Genomic DNA, 23685 nt, shown 5'->3' with positions numbered 1-23685 from the left:
GCTGAGATCTGCCAATTACTCGAGTCAGTATGGAAGCCGAAGAAGGTGGCTGTGATGCACTGCAGGGCCCACACTGGAAGAACGGACCCTATCGCCCGGGGAAATCAGCGGGCAGACGACGCTGCAAAAAGGGCAAGTCAGCTCCCCCACTCCTCTCACCCTTCTGACCCCGTACTCGTCGTCCAGCTCCCTACGGAGACCCCTATCTACACCCCCCAAGAAACGGAATGGGCCCAACAAGAGGGTCTACAGTCACGCAATGGCTGGTGGATACTGCAGGATGGGCGCATATGGATACCCGAAGCCTTGGCCTGGACGGTGGCCAAGGAGGCTCACGACCGTACCCACCTGGGAAGGGACGCGCTGGGGCGCTTACTTGAGAAGACCTACTACATCAACAAACTATCCCTGTGGACAAAAAACGCTTCCAGCCGATGCGCGACTTGTGCCCGGAACAACCCTCGAACGGGGCCCGGCCCTATGCCAGGACATGTTCTTCGGGGCACCAGCCCTTTCCACGTGTGCCAGATTGACTTCACACATATGCCCCCGGCGCGAGGCTACAAAGCTATCCTCGTCGCCGTGTGTACCTACACCGGATGGATTGAAGCCCAGCCCACTAGAACGGAAATGGCTAAAGAAGTCACCTCCCTACTGCTTCATCAAATTCTACCCAGATACGGTCTCCCCAAACAAATAAACTCTGACAACGGTCCCGCCTTCGCTAGCGAAGTAACACAACAGCTCAGTACCAGACTAGGCCTCGATTGGAAGTTGCATTGTGCCTGGAGACCCCAAAGCAGTGGAGTGGTGGAGAGGGCTAACCGATCCCTGAAGAACCAGCTCGCCAAGCTATGCCAAGAAGCAAAAGCCAAATGGCCCGATCTGCTTCCACTGGCCTTGCTGCATCTTAGGTGTACCCCCAAGGCTACCGGCCTTACTCCTTACGAGATGATGTATGCTAGGCCACCACCCCTACCCTCTTTTCCCGACTCCTTGCAGATACAGGGTGAGAGTTCCTTAGTGAAACAGATGAGAGCCTTACACCAGGTAGTGCAAGACATCCAGCAGTACACTGAAAGAGTAGCTCCCTTGGTCCTCACCAGTCCTACGCATAGGTTCAGGGTGGGAGACGAGGTCTGGGTAAAAGAGTGGGATGAATCTGACTGCCTAAAGCCCAAATGGAAGGGGCCCTCCCTTGTTCTCCTAACGACCTCAACCGCTGTTAAAATTGCAGGAAGCCCAGTGTGGATACATTGGACCCGACTGAAACCTGCTGCTCCCTCTAGCAGCACCCTGAAGCGTTGGACTGCGCACCAACATCCTGACGCTCCCTTACGGCTGACTCTGAGAAAGACGTGAACCACCAGATTCATGCCTGCTCAACAACAGGAAATCAGCTTCTGGACCCACTGCGTTTTTGGCTCTCTGTTCATCGCAGCCTTTATCGTGGGCCTCATTATCTTCTTGCTGCAAAAGCTCGGATACCTCCCACCACATATATAATGCTGACCATCTTCCTTCTCCTGTGTGCAGTCCCGAGCTATCCTGCCACTTTGAGCCTGAATTGCACTGAATGCTTGCGCCTCGTGCGCCACCGGATAGAGGGAGGATATCACCTAGTCACTACCCTCATTCACCAGACGCAGCCCCCGGAAGGCGATTGCCAGCTTCTCCCGACTTGTGCCCTCATCACTCCGAACGGCCTCCAACAGTTCCACAGATGCCTCCAAGGAAATCTCACTATCTGCCACAGCCCTACCAAACCAAGATACTACAATGTCACCCTCAGCGTAGGACTCCCCGCGTATGTGGCCGGACCTCCGGGAGTCGAAGGAGATGGCATTCTGTATTACATTAATTCCACTCGCATCCTTGTCGGTGGCATCCAAACTATAGCAACCCTAACCTTCGACGTCTGTGCCGCCATGGACAAACACCCTTGGTCTCGTAAGTGTGGCAGCCAGAGTTGGCGTAAAGCATACGTTAACGACCACAAGTATGTCTGCCCCTTCAGTCCAGACATGAGATGCTGCTCCCCTTGGGTTTGGCTTCCATGCGCCGGTGACACTCGAGCCTCGGGCTGGGACCGAGTATGTGCCTATACGGGAGGAGGATATGCTGGATGCGCCGGTCTGGGCGAGTTTCGTCGAGGTTCTGGTAACTATGTATCCCTCGACTGGCCCATTCGAGGACACGACATGCCTTGGAGAGGGACGTGGGGCCTTGGCATTGACGGTGGAGGAATGGATCCTTTGACATATATTACCATATATCAGAGCCTCGAAACAAAGCCTCCTACGCACCACCAGACTACTGTCGTCGGCTACCAGGAGGTATTCGATGAAATCGCTCGTGCGGAGCAAACAGAGACTAAATTCCCCATTTCCCCAGAAGCTCGGAATATGTTCCTCAACTTGGCCGAGAACATTGCCCTCTCCCTGGGAATTGCCAACTGTTTCGTCTGTGGAGGCACCGACATGGGTGAACAATGGCCCTGGGAAGCGAGAGAGATCCGACAGCAAACATGGGATGCACTCAACACCACTAACATTACCTTTCCCCAACGGCCGAAGCCGTACGAATGGGCCCTAAGAACAAATATCATAGGCTCCCTCTGCGCTAGTCGAGCGCCATCGAAGCGTTACTCTGTACCAGTGGGAGATTCTGCGTGCACGGGGGTTCTTCAGTATAATGGAAGCCGGACGACCTGGTGGCAAACGGATAACCTGCCCGCCCCGGAGCCTATCTGGACAGAACCCACCTTGAACACGACATGGACATACGGAGGCAACGCTTCCCTCAAGTGGGTAGCCCCAGCGGGCTACTACTATATCTGCGGGCGCAGGGCCTACGAACAGCTCCCGGCCCGCTGGTACGGCACCTGTCTCTTGGGCACTGTCCGACCTAGCTTTTTCCTTCTGCCCCTGCGAGTCGGCGAAACTTTAGGTATCCCCCTATACGTGGAAAAGGGGCCAGATAACCCTATCAGACGTAAACGGTCTTTTCTAAACACCAAGCCCAAAGTCCAAATTGGAGACTGGAAAGACAACGAGTGGCCGCCAGAACGCATCATTCATTACTATGGACCGGCCACATGGGCTGAAGATGGTACATACGGGTACCGGACCCCTATCTACATGCTGAATCGCATTATTCGCCTACAGGCTGTGCTCGAAATCCTTACTAACGATTCGGCCCTTGCCCTCAATATCCTTGCCCGACAAAACACTAAGCTTATTACCGCAGTTTACCAAAATCGCTTGGCTCTTGACTACCTCCTAGCCCAGGAGGGCGGGGTGTGTGGCAAGTTTAACCTCAGTAATTGCTGCTTACAGATTGATGACCAGAGCCAGGTCATCAAAGAGATAACTGACCGGATGGTCAAATTAGCCCACGTCCCCGTCCAGACCTGGAACAGCGCGTGGGACTGGACTTCCTCCCTAACCAGCTGGTTGCCAACCTCCGGAAGCCTACAAGGCCTCCTCGTTATGGGTGGCCTGTTTTTGATGTCCTGTTTACTAATTCCTTTATCTCTTCCCTTTGTTTTCAGGTGTCTCCGCTCCACCATGGAGAGCATCGCTGATCGCCGTGCTGCTGCCCAACTTATGGCTCTCCAGATGTACTCCCCCATTCCCCAGTCTGATGAAGCTGACGATGACGCACCTTGTGGCTGACGTGCACCACCTCCTGAGTCACTTAAGGGGCCATTACCCTTGTGTCAGCATAAGACCGGATACAAAGGGGGGGGGATTCCACTAGGGGCCCTCCGTCTCAACCCCGGCGAAGCAACCAACGGCTGCGCAAGGGCTTAGGGCTCGCTTGTTGCCTCCCTTGCTGACTATCCTTGTCCTTTCTTTCCTTTTCAGGGTACATGGAGGTGATACTCTCCACCAGAATGGATGTTCAAGTATCAAAAGGGGGGAATGAAGGAGTGGAACGCCGGTACTACCTGAATACTACTGACCAACAGAACAACCTCATGTTTTGTGCCTATTGATGGACTTATACTTATGGACTCTACCTCTGCTTTTGGCCTTTTTAGCCATACTTCATTACTGCACTGGACATTCGTGCCTTATCCAGTTTTACTGTTTACTAACAAAAGAAGTTTGCTGTTTACTAATGTACAGACAGAATGCAGGGCTATTAGACATATAGCTTGTAACAGTAGTTTGCAAGGCCTATACAAGACCAGCTTGCATGTAGCAACGCCATCTGAATAGACGACCTTGGTGGGTGTTAACACCCCGCCCTGCATTCCTGAGCCGAACCTTATCTCCTGTGCTAGAAAGGAGCATTGTGTGTGTGTAAAGAATAAGCTGCTAAGTCTCGTTTTTCTTGCCAGTATCATTTCAGTGTTATGACGTGTGTACGTACTGGGACTACAATTTTGTACTGTAAGAACTACAAATGGTTACTGCGCATGTCGGTTATGACGTGTAAGGGGCCAAATGCGCAGGCCCCGTAGGGAAGTATAAATGTAAGTGTCAGATGGTTTATGACACACAGTGTCCCGAGACTACTCGGTGCTGTTCACTTGCTAGCAATAAAGTTGCCTTGTTTGGAACCAAAAATTTGCCTTTCGTCTTCTGATTTCCCACCTGTTTCATCACCACTATCTGAATAGCGATGGGGAGGTGAAAGGACAGATTAAGAAGTTATCTAGAGAGCAGCTTTGTCCAAATCGTGGTGGCAACACCACTTGCAATCCAGATAGTAGCACTGAATATCAAATAGGTGTACTAAGCAATAATAATAATAAAAAAAGTAGCTATACTGTCATTTAGTAGTTCTCACATCTGTCCTGGGGGACCCCGAGACAGTCACATTTTCAGGGATATCCACAACAAATATTCAAGAGACAGAGTTATATGCACTACCTCCAATGCATTCAAAGTTCTTTTTCACATATTCTTTTGTTGATATCCTAAGTGGTGTGGTAGCCATGTTACTCCACTTTTAAAGGTAACAAACAGAAATTAAACAAAACGTAGAAAAGCACGGCGGCACTGTTACCGTAGTGATAGCAGGCAGGAAATAGTGGGGTTCTTTCCTGTCCCCGAAGAAACCACTAGACCACCGGGGTCCTTAAAGGTAGGACCAGGGAGGGCCCACTTTAGCTCAGGGGTCTGTAGTGTGTGGGAAGGGGATTTGGAGTGGGGGCAGCCACTGTCAGTCCACCCTGCTTGCTCTTTTGTGCAGGGGCAGACTGACCAGTGGAATAATAGGGCAGTGCCTGAGGGCCAACAGCAGAAAGGGAACTGGGACTTGATATACCACCTTTCTGAGGTTTTTGCAACTACATTCAAAGCGGTTTACATATATTCAGGTACTTATTTTGTACCGGGGCAATGGAGGGTTAAGTGACTTGCCCAGAGGCCCACTCTCCCCCTAACCTATGACTAGGGGCCCATGACTCCATTTATCCAGGGGTGGGGGTGTCCAGATCTCACCCCCTGCTTTTGTTTCACGAAGTGCAAGTGCTGTGCCTCTTTGTTACATTTGATTTGGACTAACGATCCATATCACTATCTCTTTTTATTTATTTAATTTATCGGTTAACCTTTATTAGCATCAGCAGGAAAGTGAGCAACGCAATATAAATGACAGACTACAGGTTAGGCATGAGGCAGATGGCTGAACCAAATAGCACCTCCCTGAAAGGGAATGAAGGCACAGCAGCAGCCTGCACCCTATTCTGCCGATCTGGTAAATTACCTGTGGATGGCACTGCAGCCACCTGTGGCAGGAGACCCAAAGCCCAGGGAAAGCAGGAAGGAAGGAGCAGGAACAACACAGAGGGTCATTAACTCCTTCAGGGATGTGAAGAAAAAAAAAAAACAGTCAGAGCGAGAGCAGCTGTGAAACTTCCGGCGCTGCACAGTGGCGCAGAAAAAACAAAAGCCTGTGTTGAGAGAGGAGAGCTAGTAGCTACGCAGCAATGGTGAAGATCAGCTTTCAGCAGCCGCCCGCTGGGCTCAAGACGGACAAAGGAGCAGGCGATGGGAGCAACGCGGAGATCCTGCTGCCGCAGGAGGTTGCGGTGAGTGTCGGGGTTGGCGGGAGTCCAGCTGTGGCCCGAGAAAGTAGCAGCTGCAGTAGGTCCCCGCTCGGGCGATGGCTCAGGGTAAGGTGCAGCCGATCTCAAGGGCAAGCCCGGTCGGAGCTCGCCCGGATCGTCATGTTTACAACTTATGTGGCGTGAACCAACGAACGCTTGTTCTCGAAGTATCTACTTCGCTATATGGTTATTATGATGATGATTCTTATTTTTTTTAATTCGTCTGATAGTTCTGATCGCTCTTTGTTTTTGCAGATTGCACTGTCCACTCTTCCGAATGATTCATGTTGCAGTTGCGTTAGATTTCTCATCTTGAAGCTCCCTGCCTTGTAAATAATATATTAGACGGCCTGTTTTTTCTTGTACATCATTTTTGGGGGGACCCCTGAAATGCCATGGCTTGTGAATAATATAGCAAGACTAAACATATCGGGGGCATAGGCATGAAATGAACTGATATGTTGGACAAAGAAGGGGTTTCCTGCTTGCAGAGACACAGCACATAATTGGATGACTGGCACTGGAATGAGCTTTGCATTTGTTACAGGGAGATGCCAGGATCTATCTAAAAGGGCAGTAATTTCATTTAGGGCCATTCATTAACAGCACAGATTGAGTAAATTCTTTGAGCATCCAAATATGCTCGAGGCGCTGGAGTTAATAATGGCCACCATAGCATCACATTGTCTTTTTTATGTAATCATTAATCAGAGAATTGTACGGAAGGAAAGAAAAACACCGTCCAGAGATAGATACTTCGAATATTAGATATTTACACATTCACATTTATCATTTATATTACTGGCATTTGCATTTTCTCAGTGGCAGTTGCAGTGGATTATAAGCTATGTGCAAATCTTTATGATTTATTTTCCATTTTCTCAGGGATGTTCACTGTGGCTAATTGTATAACAATTCTGGCACAGCAATTTTGCCAACATTGTATTACCCCCCTGGCTTTGGGCATTTGCCAACATTGGGATATGCAATTCCTATGCTTATATATGTGAAGAAAAATTAATTGTTCATTTTAGAATGCTTGCTTACCTGAAGGGTACATGGAGCAGCCTATTGTTTGCTGGAGACCCCTACCATGGGGAACAAAAATAGTGTTGAACTTCACAAAGGGATAAGGGTAACTACGAAATATTCTAGGTGCAGGAAAAATGAAATTTCAGAGGTTACGTAGCATCTGTGGCAATGGAGCTCATAGATGGGCTTTCCAGTGTGTAATTAGCCTTATATTGCTTTATATTGTGGTCTGCTGCCACAATTTGTATTGTATTTAAAGAGGCCTATGTATGCAATGTATATGTTGTGTACAAAGGCTCTAACTTCCAGATAACAGGTGCAAGTCAGTTAATATAATGCATTAACTGTACAGTGGTGTATGCTAAACATGCATAGCATATTAATGATGTCATTAGTCACCAGGGTGCTGTGTACTAGGGTCCTCTTGAGAAGAAGCTAAATTGAAAGCTCCTTTAGGCAGGACCAGCCTCAAAATATCAGATAATCTAGGCACACATTCGGCCGTGCACCCCTATAGTCCAACATCTCCGTTTCTCTTCCCCATCCTGGTGGTTAGCTTTTCCCCTTCCCCTCCAACATACCAGGTGACTAATGCCTCCCCTTGCCCTCTCTGCCTGCCCTAAGATGTCCAGCATTTCCCCTTCCTATCCCTATTTGCCTCCTCTAAGATATTCAACATCTCTGTACCCCTCCTCAGGGTGTCCAGCTTCTCATCTCCCCTGATCCCTTGGTTCCACCATCCTATCTCTTTGTGTCCTCCCTCTGCCTGGACTGCCACTGCCACACTACCTTCTCCGGGGCCCAAAGTGATAATGGCACTCACCTGTGGAGGTGGAACTTTCAGTACATGGCCATGCTGAAGCGCTGCTAGTCCCATCTCCTCTAAAGCAGACTTCCAATCTGAAGGGACAGGCTGGGGCAGCGCTCGAGTGTGGGCCTGTTCTGAAAGGCCTGATCTATTAGATTGTAAGCTCTTTGAGCAGGGACGGTCTGTCTTCTATGTTTGTGCAGCGCTGCGTACGCCTTGTAGCGCTATAGAAATGCTAAATAGTAGAATGCTGTGCTGATGCAGTATTGACTATTGTCCTACTGCAATGGAGCCAGGGCGCCAGTCCCAGATTTTGCCGTCCTAGATATCTACCAGCAGGGTTGTCCCTGCCTTTTAGCATTTTTGGTAAAAGTTGCTTCGGCCAAAAAGCAGTAGCAAACATCACACTAATTTAGCAGGTTAGCAGTTTACTTCTTAGGGGTGGGGGGCTATGCCTCAGCCTTCCTTGCAACATGTGAATAAAAGGGCCCTATCCACCAATCAGAAGAAAATATATCCTCCATCTTCTGGTTGCTCCCGTTACTCTTCTGATCAAAGTAACTACATGCAACTATTTGAAGTTTGTGGGTGGTACTACAGCAACATTGGACACCAGGCTGGTCAAAGATAAGGTTGTGTCCTGGTCCCTTGCTATTGGGAACTACTGGGAGAGGGCTTTGGGAGGAGGTGCAGGATTAATTTAGTTTTGGAATGAGTGGAGACTTGATGTGTATATATATATATTTTTTTTTTAATAAGATGGGTGGTTAGATGGAGTTACGTAAGTTGAATTTGCTATACTTGAGGGTTTTAATAATTGGAGGTTTGCACGGTAAAAATTTTTGTATTTTCATTTCAATATAGCATGTGCTATTTTGTTTTGTATGCTAAAGTGCTTATTTTTAAAGCACATAGACTTACAAAGTTACATAGGGGCTCATTTTCAAAACAGAAGAACGTCCAGAAAGCGTCACAAAGTGTCAGATGGACCATTTTGTTTGTCAAAACATCCAAATCACTATTTTTAAAATCCATTTTCAAGATGGTTTTCTATGTAGTTAATATGCAGTGCATCCAAATCACAAGGAGGCGTGTTGGGGGGGCCCAAAACTTGGATGTTTTTCTGCCATAATGGAACAAAGCAAAAACATAAGGGGCTAAATGTTAGACGGTTGGTCTAGATCTGTTTCAATCATGACTAAGGGCCCTGTTTACAAAGCTGCGCTATAGGCGCACTAACGATAGAGACACTCATTATATTCCTGTGGGTGTCTCTAGCGTTAGCGCACGCAAAAACGTTTGCACGCCTACAGCGCGGCTTAGTAAACAGGGCCCTAAGTAACCACTGGAAGGATTAAAGTGTGATCCACTTACTCCCCCAGTGGTCAGTTACCCCCTCCCATCCCTCATAGATATGAAATAAACAGTACATAACAGCCTCTGTGACAGAGTCAGATGTTATAGTCAGTCCTATTAGAGCAGCAAGCAGGTCCCTGGAGTAATCTAATGGTCAGTGCAGTGCACTGGAGAGAAGGGGACTAAGACCCATATCCCACTCTCGCTGTTACACTTGTGGTGGAAAGTGTAAGCCCTCCAAAAGTCACAAAAAACCTACTGTAACCACATATAGGTGACACTTGCAGACGTAAGGGCTATTGTGGTGTAGAGTTGGATACAGTAGGTTTTTAGTGGGCTTTGGAGGGCTCACCATACAATATAAAGGGGTAATAATGAGATATATACCTAGGAGCTTTTATATGAAGTCATCTGCAGTGCCCCCTGGGATGCCCCACTGCTCTGCTGGGATGTCTTTGTGTCAAGTCTACTAAGAATGCTGCTCCCCCCCCCCCTACATCTCAATGACTTGTTTTTCTGTGGGTTTTTTTTAGGTGATCCAAAAAGATAGACACACTGAGCACAAAACATCTATCAAATGGCCATTTTCAAAACAAAAAGTTGGACATTTTTCTGTTTTGAAAACAGCCATGTTTGCTACCGGCGTTTTCCGCAAGATGTCCAAAATTGGATTTAGATATCATATGAAATTCCCCTCATAGTAACCTATGCAACTTTGTAAGTCTATGTGCTTTGTAAATGGGCCAAAACCGGTGCATTCTAAAATGAGGCAAAAATGACCAAAACAGAAGTACCTCCCTACTTGTAATCAGTTATGTGCTAGGTGTGTTACTTGTGGTCATGTTTTCATCCCTGCACTAATTTTTTGTTCATATTTTTTAGAACATTCTTTGTCTTTTGTCTGTAGGGCTTTTCAGTGTTGCTGTGCTGTATGAGTTGTTTGTTGCCATATTAGTATGGAGGCAAAATCACCGTCTCCTTATTTCACCTTTTTGAACTTGGATTTGGAACAGTCAGTTCAATACAAAGTACTGTGGCGCATGTATTTGCATATCATGAATCTAGGTGCTGTGCTGTTGCTTAGCAGATTTTCCTTGGCCATGTTTCAAACAATATTTAAAACTGTGGCCTCTGGAAAAACTGTAGATAAGTATAATTGGTACAGAGTCTTGGAGGCCACAGGTTTATGCAATAGACTTTGCAGTTCACACATGCTACTTACAAAGAGATACAGCCTGAAACTCTACCTGGGTGATTTTTTTTTTTTTTTTTGTGACAATTCAGTTCAGTTTTCTGTTGGGACATTCCATTCCAAAACAGCTTTTTTTTTTCATGTGGATGAGCAAATATGTGAGAATTTGTAGGCCTGTGAACAACCATGGTGACATCTGGGAGTAGCTGGAAGCTCCTAGTCTCTATTCCAGTTCCATCTGCTCATGTCTAGAAAAGTCCTTCTGCCCATAGATTAAAACAGGTCTGTCTTTGGTCTTCATATTATCTAAGTAGGTTGAGTTCTTCCAAAGTTTTGTTGTAAAGGCAGTGAGTAATTTTGTTCTCTTTTCTTTTGGGGGATATAATGAAAGCTCAGGAAAGCAGTTTAGTTTTCCTTCATTTAGCTAAACTTCAGATTAAAAAATCAACCAATCAAAAAGCAACTGCATCCTGTGACCAGCAGTAACAAAACTGCCTTATAACATCTGCTTTCTGGTTGGACAGCAGGTTTTGCTGACAAAAGGTGAGGAAAATATTACCTTTGTTTCTTGGTTGTTAATTGCTAACCTGAATTTCATAATTAAGGGCTCATGGTTTACAAACAAATTATATAGAGATGCATGGAAAGACTATACATAGTTGGAGCATCTCAGTTAATTTAGGGCTCCTTCCAAATACAGTAGCAGAATCAGAAAAGCAGGAGATACTTGGCAAAAAAAATGGCTTATCCTGAAAAAGTACTTTGAAATCCACATCACAGCAGGAGGAGGAGCTAAAGAAGACACTACCCTTAGTACCCTTTGTTTTGCTCACAGACTTGCTCATACAAACCCAGTCACTTAAACACATACATACTCGCTAGTTCCTCGTGGAGTCTTGGACTCAAATATATTTACTCCGGCTTGAAATTGTTGTAAGCTATGCAATTTCTTCCGCTTCCTTTGGGAGAAATTTTGACACATTTCCTTTTCATGCATTCAAAAATAGGAAAGTTGGCTTGAACAAACAATATCCCTTCCCTTTTCATTTGGGTCAATCCCTACCTGGCTAGAAGGATAGTGGCAACACAGAGCCTTTGGGCCTTGTCCTCCTCCACTTCTGATGTTCTAGCAGAAAAGGAGGACACTTTGAATCATTGGCATGATCAGAACTGGCTTAATCATTAGACCAGGTGGTCTGTTAGGGCAACATCTTCTGACAGGCCCTCAAACTCAACCATTAGTCATACTTTATACCCACATGGAAGATGGATGTTTACATATATACTCTTTGTACTGAAATGCAGCACACATTCATGACACAAGGAGTTATCAAGACTACATGGGTGCTAAGGTGCACATAGTACAAGCATATTTTGCTGGTACATTAGCAAGTAGGTTTCATCCATATGTACTATATTCATAGCAATTTACTGTAGATACCCCTTAAAGCCCTGTTTCACAGTACACAAACTCCATATGCAGTTCAGCACTGATGTTTATCTTCATATGCAGTACAGCAAAATGCAAAACTGCAGATTCTACACACTATATGCCAACAAAACCACATTTTTATTTAGAGTACAAAAAAAACAACAATTTTAAATCTGCAAGTGTATGAATGATAAATTTGGTCTAACTAAACTTTCGGGTCACATGTCCATTGGGATTGGGTGCCTTTGTTTCTGCTCCTGCTTATGTAGTCAGAGGAATATCATGTCATAGTAAAAAGAATCCTGACAATATAAGAAAGCAAGCATACGCGTCTTTTCTTAAATCTTTATTTTCTTAACCACCACATTTGCAGAGAATATGAAAAGCAGACAGGTTATGAGAGCAGTTGAGACAGATCACACTTCAGCTCTCCGTTCATGTTAAGTTTTTAAAAATCCTATTTATTTTTAACAAAAAAGGGATGTGGTTATATAAGATGCATGTTTTCTCCCATTTGTTTTTGTAAGAGAGGGTAATACAATATATTAGGATAGACCAGAAAGACTTACAAGTAAAACCAAGATGGATAGCAATAGAAATGAAAATCCATAGAATAGGAGGATTGTGAATTGGGAACTAGTTAAAAGATAGATAACAGTAAGGTTAAATGGCCAGCTCTCTCAATGGAGGAAGGGTGAACTGTGGCATATCACAGGAATATCTGTACTGGGACTGGTGCTTTTAACATATTTATAAATGGTCCAACAATGAGTAAAGTGGTCACATTTTTAGATGACACACATTTATTCAAGGTGGTTAAATCGCATGTTCTTGTCAGAAATTGCAGGAGGAGTTTGGGAGACTGCAAAACTGGGCACCCAAATTAGGAGCCGGGGGGAAGTGTTTTGGGACCTAGACCCTTGAAGTAATACATTACAAATGTATAACTGTTAATATTTATCCCTTTGTTGATAATTGCTAATGTCGCCAACATCTGAAAATAGGTGGAGGACATGCTCTGATGAAACTTTGACTGTATGCAAACCAAAAATGCATACCCGCACTGTCAGCCACTCAAAAAGCACTCCATGGCCATATACCAAGAGATTTAGTGGGGGGGGGGGGGGGGGGAGAGAAAATTAAATTTATAGTTGATGATGAAAAAAGGAAGGAAGTTATACAGAGTGTTATTCAGGAGTTAGAAAAGGCTGAGGTGCAGAGCAAAGTTAAGGCAATGTATATTACAGAATGCTAGCACTTTTGTGGGTAATTGGTGCCAATAATTGCTAAACGCTATTCTATAACAGAAGTACACAACTTACTTAGGGGTGAATTTGGTGCCAAAAAAGTGCTATTCTATAAGCTGCACTTAAAGTTAGGCCTGGTTTATAGAATAACGCTTATGCCTGGGTATCACACCTAACTTTAGGTGCACATTGAAACTCGGTGCAGATGTATGTGCCTAAATTAGCCATATATCCCCCCCTTATTCTCTAACAACTCACGTAAATTGATTCAGATTGTAAGCTCTTTTGAGCAGGGACTGTCTTTCTTCATGTTAAATAATGAAGCGCTGCGTACGACTGGTAGCACTATACAAATGATTTATAGTAGTAGTAAATGGTAGGAACGCCTCTGTTTTGCCCATGACCCTCCCATTTCATGTTCCGTTTTTTTTTTACTCACACATAAATGCCAATTAAATCTAATTAGTTAGTTGCTTGTTAGTCAATTATTGGTGCTAATTAGCTTATTTAATGAAATTGCATGTGCAAATTTGCACACACAGATTTTGGTGACTTCTTTAGAATTCGGGGGTTAGCGCATGCATACTTGTGGGCAGAGCATGAGCGTGTTGCCAAGCAACGTGCACAGCTTATAGAATGCTTAGGTGTTCCAACTTACGCCAGCCATCAGTAGCATCTCTAGACAGTAATATTTGTGATGGTGGGGGGGGGGGGGGGGGTCCAAAGTGACATTTCCATACATCAAAGTCATTTCCTCCCTCCCACACCTTTAAGTAAGCTATAAAAAACTATGTAAGAAAGTCCTAAGGATATTTTATTTATAAAGAATCCTGTCAGTTAGTTTCAGCGATCCCGAAAACTGCCATGGTAACTAATAGCATTATTTCACAAATTCTTCTATATGGGAGTGAAATCTGGATTCCACACAAGACTGGACAGAATCCAGAGATGTTAAGTAACATTTTGGCCAGTCCTGGTTTAAAATTACACCCCAAAGCACTGCTCTCAGAATGCCAGAACTGGTCTAAAGTCTCCCAGTTGGAACTGGGTAACTTGGCAGATCTGAGAATCTCAGTATAGATCCTGAACCTTCAGTTTTATAACATACTCCACAGTCCCCAACAGTGTAGCTAGGACCTTTCCCCATACAACTCGCCATACAAAAATATTATTTAGATTGTGGTATAATCTCAGGAACAGGTACACAGTCTTCTTTCACTGCCAGACACTTTTTGAAATAGCACAAAACCCTGCAAAAAGAGACTTGGACCCTATAAAGCAAACTTTTCAAACCAGAACAGCTCTAATTCCCAGTACTCAAACTGCAACAACCCTGCCTATGAGAAGAATGCACTGTAAATATTACAGCGTGCCCTTGATTGCCAAATACATCTTGAACAAACTGCTTTGCTATTGATCCCTCGATAAAAGCTACATATCAAACATATAAACGGCAAGTGACCGACTCACCTACAAATGCGCAGTAGAGTCGGAACGCTGAGAGTGTAGAAGTCCAAGCCCCGCCTCCAACAGCAGTACAGCCCAATAGGGAGGAGGGGTTGGACATGGGCATGGAAATCAGAGGAGGAGGGAGCAGGGAGGGAAACGGGGGGGGGGGGGGTGGAACTGAGGGAAACAGACGCTGGGGGGAGGGCAGGGGAGAGAGCAGGGTTGGTGGACGGGGGTGGGGTGGGGGAGGCCATAGGAAAACAAAAAACTAGCCCGTTGGTACGGGCTTAACGGCTAGTACATACATAACTCATCACATAAAACAAAGCCCGGCCCCTCAACTAATACAGAGTAAGGAGCCATATGGAAAATTATAGACAAAAAGTTAAAATAGAATCTGGCTTTCCTGATGTTTCCATCAGCAGTGCAATGCTAGAAAAGTACAACAGAAAGGATGTACATTTCCCAAAGCAGCACATTCCATTCCCTAAAAAAAACCTATACCTTTATTCTCTGGGCATTGCAGATTGATTCCAGTCATTTTCTCTGCTTTCTTTGTGTTGATCTGTTCCTAAGTTGTCTCCCACAATCTCCTTTTCATTTCTTCTTTCTCATTTTCCTTCCTTCTCTACATCTGTCTGATACTGATAAGAACATAAGCATTGCCATACTGGGACAGACCGAAGGTCCATCAAGCTTAGCATCCTGTTTCAAACAATGTCCAATCCAGGTTACAAGTATCTGGCAAGATCCCAAAACAGTACAATACATTTTATGCTGCTTATCCTAGAAATAAGCAATGGATTTTCCCCAAGTCTATCTTAATAATGGTTTATGGACTTTCCTTTGAGGAAGTTAACCAAACCTTTTTTAAAATCGTGCTAAGCTAACTGTTTTTACTACATTCTCTGGCAACGAATTCCAGACTTTAATTACATGTAGAGTGAAGAAATATTTTCTCCAATTTCTTTTAAATTTACTGCTTTGTAGCTTATTGCATGCCCCCTAATCCTGGTATTTTTGGAAAGAGTAATCCGATTCACGTATACCTGTTCCACTCCACTCATTACTTTATAGACCTCTATCATATCTCCCCTCAGCTGTCTTTTCTCCAAGCTGAAGAGCCCTAGCCGCTTTAGCCTTTCCTCATAGGGAAATCATCCCATCCTGTTTATCATTTTCTTCACTCATCACTGTACCTTTTCTAATTCTACTATATCTTTTTTGAGATGCGGTGACCAGAATTGCACACTATTTGCTTTGTTAGCCGCCATCGCACACTGAGCATAGGGTTTCAACGTATCATCAACTATGACACCTACATCCCTTTCCTGGTCGGTGACTCCTAATGTGGAACCTTGTATTACGTAGCTATAGTTTGGGTTCCTCTTTCCCACATGCATTACTTTGCACTTGCTCACATTAAATGTCATCTGCCATTTGGTTGCCCAGTCTCATAAGGTCCTCTTGTAACTTTTCACAATCCTTACCTTTCATCTTTTTTTCTTTTCCATTTCATAGCTCACTTTTCTCCCTCATTCTCACTTTCTCTCACCCTCTAGTCCTCGATCTCTTTATTTATCTGTCAGCTACCTACCAGCTCTTTCCATTTCCCATTCTTACTCCTTCCCAATTCCTCTCCTTTCCCAGCTTCCTATTCCCCCTGTTTTATATTCACTCTCTAGTCCATTTCCATTCTCATACTCACCATTTCCCATGACCTCATGTGCCTTCCACTAAGCCATTCCTTCACTAGCCCCAGCTCCTTCACTGCTCCTGGAATCCAGCCCCATTCCCCCTCTTTCAACTCCAGTCTTCCACCTCTTTCCACTCCTGTCAACCCCTTCATATCCCTTCATCCTTCACACTGTCTTTCCCTTCCTCCAGATACTCTTCCTCTCCTTACATCTCTAGAGACCTTTGCCTTCATTCTTGCCCAATTCATATGCTACTGTCCTTTTTTTTTCTGCTCCAGACATTCTTCCTCTATTTTTTTGCCCCCTTCACTCTTTTTCCTCCATGATACCTGCTCCCTTCTCCCCTCCTTGTTTCCTTTGTCTAGAGGCTCTTCTTGCTAATACAGCAGCAGCTGATCAGGGAAGCCATCATTTACATCCTATTGACACTCCTTGTGATTTTGGACAAGTCACTTAACCCTCCATTGCCTCAGGTACAAGCTTAAGATTGTAAGTCCTTTGGGGACAGAAAAATATCTACTTCACGTGAATGCAGTGACATAGCCACTAACGGATATGGATGGGCACAGGCTAAGTTTATATATGATGCTATGTTAGCCTGTCTGAGTGAGCTCAGCTTGTGAAGAAATCGAGTGGTAGCTGATATTTGTTTGAATTTGTTTAGCTACACTTGTTGACTAATTGAGGAGTATAAAGACTTTAGTTCTACCCATAAGTGGGTCATCCCTGATGTGGCTGGCAGGGCTCCCAGCTGAAGACTCCAGCATCAGGCCTTCCAGCATCTCTACTCTGCTTCCAAACCCCTTCGTACTTTTTCAACTCTTCAGTGCTTCGCTGTCAGCAAGCAGTGATTTATACCCTCTGCTTGCACCAGTGGCGTAACTAGGTGGTGCCTGGCCCCCCCCAAGTTTCCTCAGGGCCCCTGGTTGTCTGGCAGGGGTCCCCAACCCCCGCCAACTGAAGACTTCGTCCAGTGCTGGTTTGCAGCGGTGCCACCACATTGCCTGCCCTGCTCTATCTTCCCCTCGTCAGGCATGCTCCCTTTAGTGAAATTGAGCAAAATGTGCTCCCCCACCTTGGGCTCTGGCCTCCTCCCACTTCGAGGTCTGGCTACACCCCTGGCTTGCACCAGCCCAGAGCCTTCCCTCTGACTTGGTTCCATTTACATGGAAACAGTTAGAGGGAAGGCTCTGGTATGAATCACTGCTCACTGCCAACAAAGCACTGAATGATTGAAAGGGTACCGGGGGGGGGGGGGGGGGTGGAATTCAGAGACAGTTGGTCTCCTGAGGGTGTGGAGGTAGAGATTCATGGTTGCGGTTCTCATGCCCATCCATGTTGGGCTGAGGCCCATCCAGAATTAGGTGTTTGGCTACACCCGTGCCTGAATGTAACTCACCTTAAGATACTGAATTTTGTGTACTGGATATAGGGAAGGGACATTAGGCAACCAATCCAAACAGGATTCCAGAGGTTAATGAAGTAAAAGTTGTTTATTGCCACAAAAAGGTTCAGTGGACTTGAAACAGTTCAGTGTTTCGGCAGTAATATGCCTGCTTCAGGAGTCAAAGTCTTTATATTTACAAAATACATTTATAAAATATTAAAAATATAAAATGATACATGATGTAAAATAATACAAAAAACATATAGAGTGTTTTAGGCTCACATGCAAAACATAGTCAAAACAAAAAAAAAACTATAGTGTAACTTGGGACTTGATATACCGCTTTTCTGAGGTTTTTGCAACTACATTCAAAGCGGTTTACATATATTCAGGTACTTATTTTGTACCAGGTGCAATGGAGGGTTAAGTGACTTGCCCAGAGACTCAAGGAGCTGCAGTGGGAATCAAACTCAGTTCCCGAGGATCAAAGTCCACTGCACTAACCATTAGGCGGCTACTGCACTAAATAAGTGCTTAAAAGATTGATAATTTTTTTAAATTGTGCAAAGTTGCATTTACTTAGTTGTGAATATGAAAATATGTGTAAAATAAATTGTAAAACTAATTGAATATATATGTGAAGAAAAATATGAGAAATGAATGCTTAAAGTGAACAAGAGTAAAGTGAGAAGAAAAAGAGAAATATTAGGACTAACTGTATAAACCAAAAATGTTGTTCTCCCAAGAGAGAGAAAGGCGGCACAAAGCTACTAAGGCTGAAAAATCGAGAGATTACAAATAGATTCTTTTAAGCCAGGAGAAAAAAAAATAGAACTATTTTCCCAAATGGCCAATATGTTCGTACTTGTCAGTAGCAAATATTACTCACATTGCAGCATTCTGTACTCGTTGCAACTTGGGCTTCAACATTAGGAGGGGAGGGTCTCTTTCAGTTAAAAAGGAAGCTCTGGAATGAGGGGGTATAGGATGAAGGTAACCTGAGGAAATAGTTATTCACTGAAAGGGTGGTGAATTCATGGAGCAGCCTCTCGGTGGAGGTGGTGGAGACAAAAACAATATCTGAATTCAAGAGAGCTTGGGACAAGTACATAGGATCTCAAAGGGAGTGAACGGGAGAGTAGGTGGCATGGATGGGGAGACTGGATAGACCATAAGGTCTTTATCTGCCTACATTTTTCTGTGTTTCTGTGTTTTACTGAAAAAGTGTGAGCTAAATTCAGAATCCACTTTCCTTCTCACCCTGTCCCTACTGATAAGTTTTATAGTTTATTTATTTAGACTTGCTAGACCTCTCTAGCTTCCAAGGCAGAGCAGTTTACAAACCTATGTCTTGAGAACTCAAGAAAGGAACACCAATTTCAATAGTAAAGGTAACTGTTCATACAAAGAGCAGAGGAAAGGGACAGGCAGAGAGATGGATAGAGTAAGATTAAATTTCATGCTGGAAATCCAGTCAACCCGGTTCCTTGAAGCCTGCTTAAAGAGAGAGGCTTTCAGATTTGCTTTAAAGGATTTCTGAGATAAATCACTGTGTAATGAAAATGGGAGAGAATTCCAAATAAAAGGGGAAAGGAAGAAAAAAAGCACTATGGTAGATTTATAATGAGCAAATTTAGGACTAGGAAGGATGAGGCAGTGGTCATTAATGGAGCGAAGGACCCTTGCTGGAACATAGAGTATGGTGAGACGTGCAAGGTAATCTGGAAGACCTACTTGGAATGCTTTAAATGTTAGAAGAGCTCTCTTGTAAGTAATCCACTTTTCAACGGGTAGCCAGTGATAGAGTTTTAGTAATGGTGGCATGGTCTAAAGGCGGGCATGGCAGAGCAGTTTTATGTCAATGTTCTGAAGTGATTGCACATTTTTTAAAGAGGAATGAGGTAGACCTACATAGACAACCTTACAATAGTCAAGACGAGAAGTAAAAAGGGAAATAATAAGAGCATGAAAATGATCATGATGAAACAGGTGGTGTACAGTATGCAGTTGCTGGAACAGAAAGAAGGAAATCTTGGAGAGATGTGAGATTTAAGGAAGAAAGGGTAGAGGAGTCCCAGATGATCCCAAGGTAACGGAAACTGGAGTGACTGATGATCCAAAGAGAGTAATATGGTCTTCCTGCCTCCCTAACCCCTTCCTCCTGCCACATGCTATTTCTCCACTTCTCACCTTTTCTGTCCTTTTTTTTTTTTGCTTACTTTCCAAGGTCTCCAGTCCATCTGCCACTTCTCTCACGTCTTCTCCTACATCCCATCTCTGAATTTGATCTTTTCCTTTCAACTTTTCTTCATTTATTTTTCTGCCTCTCTATCTGCGCAGACTTTATTCATTCTTTCCAGTTTTCAGTCTTCCTATTTTTTTTCTTACTGCATATACCTGCAGCTTATCTTCCTCACTGCTATTATTCCAATTTTGTTTTTGCTAACTCTCCCCTCTTCTCCCATTCCAGCACCTTCCTCGCTTTCGTACAGCATCTCCTCTGACCAGTATTTCTTTTCTGTTTTTCTCTCCCCTCTTCCAACTAGCATATCTCCCCATCACCCTACTCAGTCCTTGTATCCAGCATCCCTCTGTGTCCCTCTCTCCCTTCAGTGTCAACATCTCCCCTGTCTTTGTACTCCTCTCTGTCCCCATCCCTGTCCAGTGTCCAGCACCCCTCTTTGTCTTCTTACTCCACTTCATATAAAGCATCTCCTCTGTCTTCCTACTCACCCCATGTCCATTATTTTCCTTCACTTACAACCCCCATGTCCTGCATCCTTCCATATTCCTTTTTTCTCTCTACTTGATGTAGTATCTCCTCTTTCCCCCTACTCAGACAGCATCTTCCCCATTCCTTTGTAGTACTTCCCCCCTTCCTAATGTAAACCCCCTGGTGGCAGAGCAAGGTATTATAATGATGGTACCAAATATGTCACAGTGTTTCCCCAAAATGACTCAACGCCAACCAGGGAGTTTAACAGTAAAAAGAAAATATTTTTTTATTAGTTGAATTATATTTAAATGCTAATGAAATCTTACCAACTTGCAAATTTAACATATGTATTTCAATTACAGGTTTGCAATACAAATCAGTTTAGAAACATTGGGAACATTTTCAGATAAGTAGAAATATTAGTTACACAAATCATTTAAGTACATTCAATTTTGCAACACACTAGACTCTTCAAAGACTCCCCTCTCCTGTCCCTCAGACCCCTGGAGACCCCCAAGGATCCCAACATGAAGTTTTCCTCTACTCTTTTTTTTCTTCTTCTAGTTATCTCTCGCTTATTGTTCAGGTTTCCTTTACTATTTTCTCTTATGTGCTCTTTTTAAAATAGTTCCAGTCACTTAGCTGCCCTCTTTGTTTTCTCTCTCTGGCTCTCTTGAACGGTGGGCGCCTTTTCTTTCAGGTGATGATCTCCAGCATCAACTTTCTTCCAGTCTTTTCCTAGTAACATGTTCTCCCCAATACAGCTCTCTCCCAACTGCCAGCTTGAGCTGTTTGTAACTCTCCTGAGAGTTCCATCAGCATGCGGAACACTCAGCGCATGCACACAGACTACTCAGTTTCACTGCACTGCTCACTGTCTCTACACCAGATCTAGAAGGAGCCAGGTAATCTTTTCAAATTTAACCCATAGGGTTACACTAATCCAGCATCTCCTTTTCTATTACCCTACTTCTCCCATTTCTACTATGTCCCCCTTTCCTGAGCAAGAATATTCCCTGATTCATCATCTCCTCTTTCTTTCCCCCCTTCCATCTTTTATCCAGCACATCATCTTCTTGTCTCCCTACTCTCTCCTAAGCCCTGCATAATCCCTTCTGTCTTCCTCCCCCACTCTCTATCCCTAGCATCTCCCCTTTGGCGTTCTACTTCTCACCTCAGGTGCAGCATCTTCCTTTTCACTTTCTGCTCCCCCTTCCACTGTCTAGCATTTTCCCTGCCTCCCTACTTCCTGCAAGGTCCAGCATCCCCCTTTATTTCCTCGTCACTATTCTCCCCTCCCCCACCCCACTTTGTCCCCCACCATCCCGACCCCCACCCAGTTTTAGCAACTCTCTTCCTTCATCCTGATCAATCATTTCCCTTCTGTCACACTATTCTCACTCCCCTCCCCAAACAACCATAGCTCCTTTCTATCCCCATTCCCCCAATCCGACATCTCTCCTTTCCTTCCCTGGCCGGCTGGCCCCAAACTAGTATCACACCTGTCTTTTACCAGATGCCTCCTCTGGCAGTCTGCAGTGACAGTCACATTTGGTTGTGCCCCAGTCCCACATCACCCATCACTGCTGCTGCTAACTCAGACAGCAGTAAAGCAGAGAGAAGCTGCAGGGCCTTCCATCTTGTGTGCACTGTTAAAGGCTTTTCCGGCCTTGGTTCTGCCCCTCAAAGATGTGATTTCAGAGAGGGTGGGACCGGGTCTAGCAGAGCCTTTAGCAGCACATGCAAGATGGAAGGTCCTGCAACTTCTCTCTGCTTTACACCCGTCCATGTTAGTGACAGCAGTGGCAGGTGATCTGGGGATGGGGCTGACAGCAACCTCATGAGACTGCTACTGCAGAGCATGCTGGGGCACTTCTTGCACGTTCACTCCTGTAGTGGGCAGCCTGCAGCCAGGATTTAAATCTGCTGCTGCGGCTCCGGGTCAAATTCCATTGGAGTATATGAACCAGAATGCCATTTTAAGTGACACCTATGCCAGCCATTGACCCATCATACATGGATGTGCCAACATGGTTTTATACTAGTATTCTATAATGGCTTAGGTGTTCCTAAATGCTGTTAAGAAAATAAGAAGGCAGTTGGTCCACAGTATCCACCATGGAACAAAAGACAAGAAACAGACCTTGATGAAGAAAATGCAGTCTTTAATAAATCGTGTCGATGCTCCCAGGGTTCACACTCAAATGCCTGACATGGTCATGTTTCACAAAGAATACAGGCTGCGTCAGGGACATAAAATACCTGTTGGTGCAAACCTAAACACTCCATCAGCCTAGGTCAATGTGTAACTTCCTGGGTCTGTTTGGTAACTTACTATGGTCGTGCATTTACAGTGATTCTATAAGGAATTTCTCATGTGTAAAGGGCTATTACTGCTCCAGTAAGTATGCATATAAAAGTAAATTGGGGGGGGGGGGGGTGGATAAGAATACATGTACTGTTATGTGACTTGCATGTAGTCATGTTGGGGCCAGAGTCGGGGTGAAATGCAGGAAGTGAAATGGTTTCTGCATACTTGCAAAATACAGCATTTAGGCTTGCTCCCAAGCAGGTATAAGTGTCTACAGCATCAGTCTTGCTGCAGTTTCTGCTGCTTGTGCCTAGTATTTTATAGAGACTCAAAGGTGCTTATGTCTTTATAAAATAGACTGATTAATGAGATGAGTCCAAATGTAGCCCAAAAGTCATCAACACCTTTGATTATGTAGCCTCGGAGCACCAGCAGTACTTGCTACAATTCTTTCCTGTTGTTCCTGGCTGAGGATGCAAGGATGTGGCACTGGAATTCTTTTGGCTACTTTAAACTAATGCCCAGGCTACTGTGATATTTCAGTGGCACAGCCAAATGGTACCAAGTAGAAAGTCTGGGTACATGTAGTGTCTGATCGCAGGCCAGCAAGGGGTGTGCAGCAAGCCACCTACTGCAAGATTGGCACCCTGCCACACAGTTCTAAGCATTACCTGCAACATCATGGTATTCCTTGTCATCAAGCAGATGAAGCCATTACGTATGGGTTGTGTCCATCAACCAGCAGGGGGAGATAGAGAGCACTCAACTTTTCACAGTGTCTCATGGCCAGCTAGCTCCACTGCCTCTTCAGTATTCTCTATCTCCCCAAGTGCTGCTGGGTTCACTTCACGTGCCCGCTTTCAGCAGAGAAACTCCTTTTGCTCGGACAAACGTTCCGCAGCTGCCAGTTCAAGGCCTGGAGTTCAGGGGCGACCCTCTCAATGATGGTGCGCCGGCCCCCTCCTCGTTTCCTGTCATCGGAGGAAGACTTTCC

The 23685-nt window shown here is 44.8% G+C and overlaps 1 protein-coding gene across 1 annotated transcript in view; it reads left to right on the top strand.

The window, feature by feature from the left end:
* The first annotated feature begins 5775 nt into the window (after positions 1-5775).
* ITM2C (integral membrane protein 2C) overlaps positions 5776-23685 on the top strand; it is a 131683-nt gene continuing 113773 nt past the window's right edge. Inside the window, exon 1 of the mRNA XM_030215706.1 lies at positions 5776-6046. Within this exon, the coding sequence (XP_030071566.1) occupies positions 5945-6046 (102 nt within the window). The 5' untranslated portion in view covers positions 5776-5944. The remainder of the gene's footprint in view (positions 6047-23685) is intronic.

The sequence above is a fragment of the Microcaecilia unicolor genome, chromosome 10 (genome assembly GCF_901765095.1).
Source record: "Microcaecilia unicolor chromosome 10, aMicUni1.1, whole genome shotgun sequence".
Taxonomy (NCBI): Eukaryota; Metazoa; Chordata; class Amphibia; order Gymnophiona; family Siphonopidae; genus Microcaecilia; species Microcaecilia unicolor.
The sequence above is the reverse complement of the archived record's forward strand: the minus strand, read 5'-3'. Positions and strand labels throughout refer to the sequence as shown.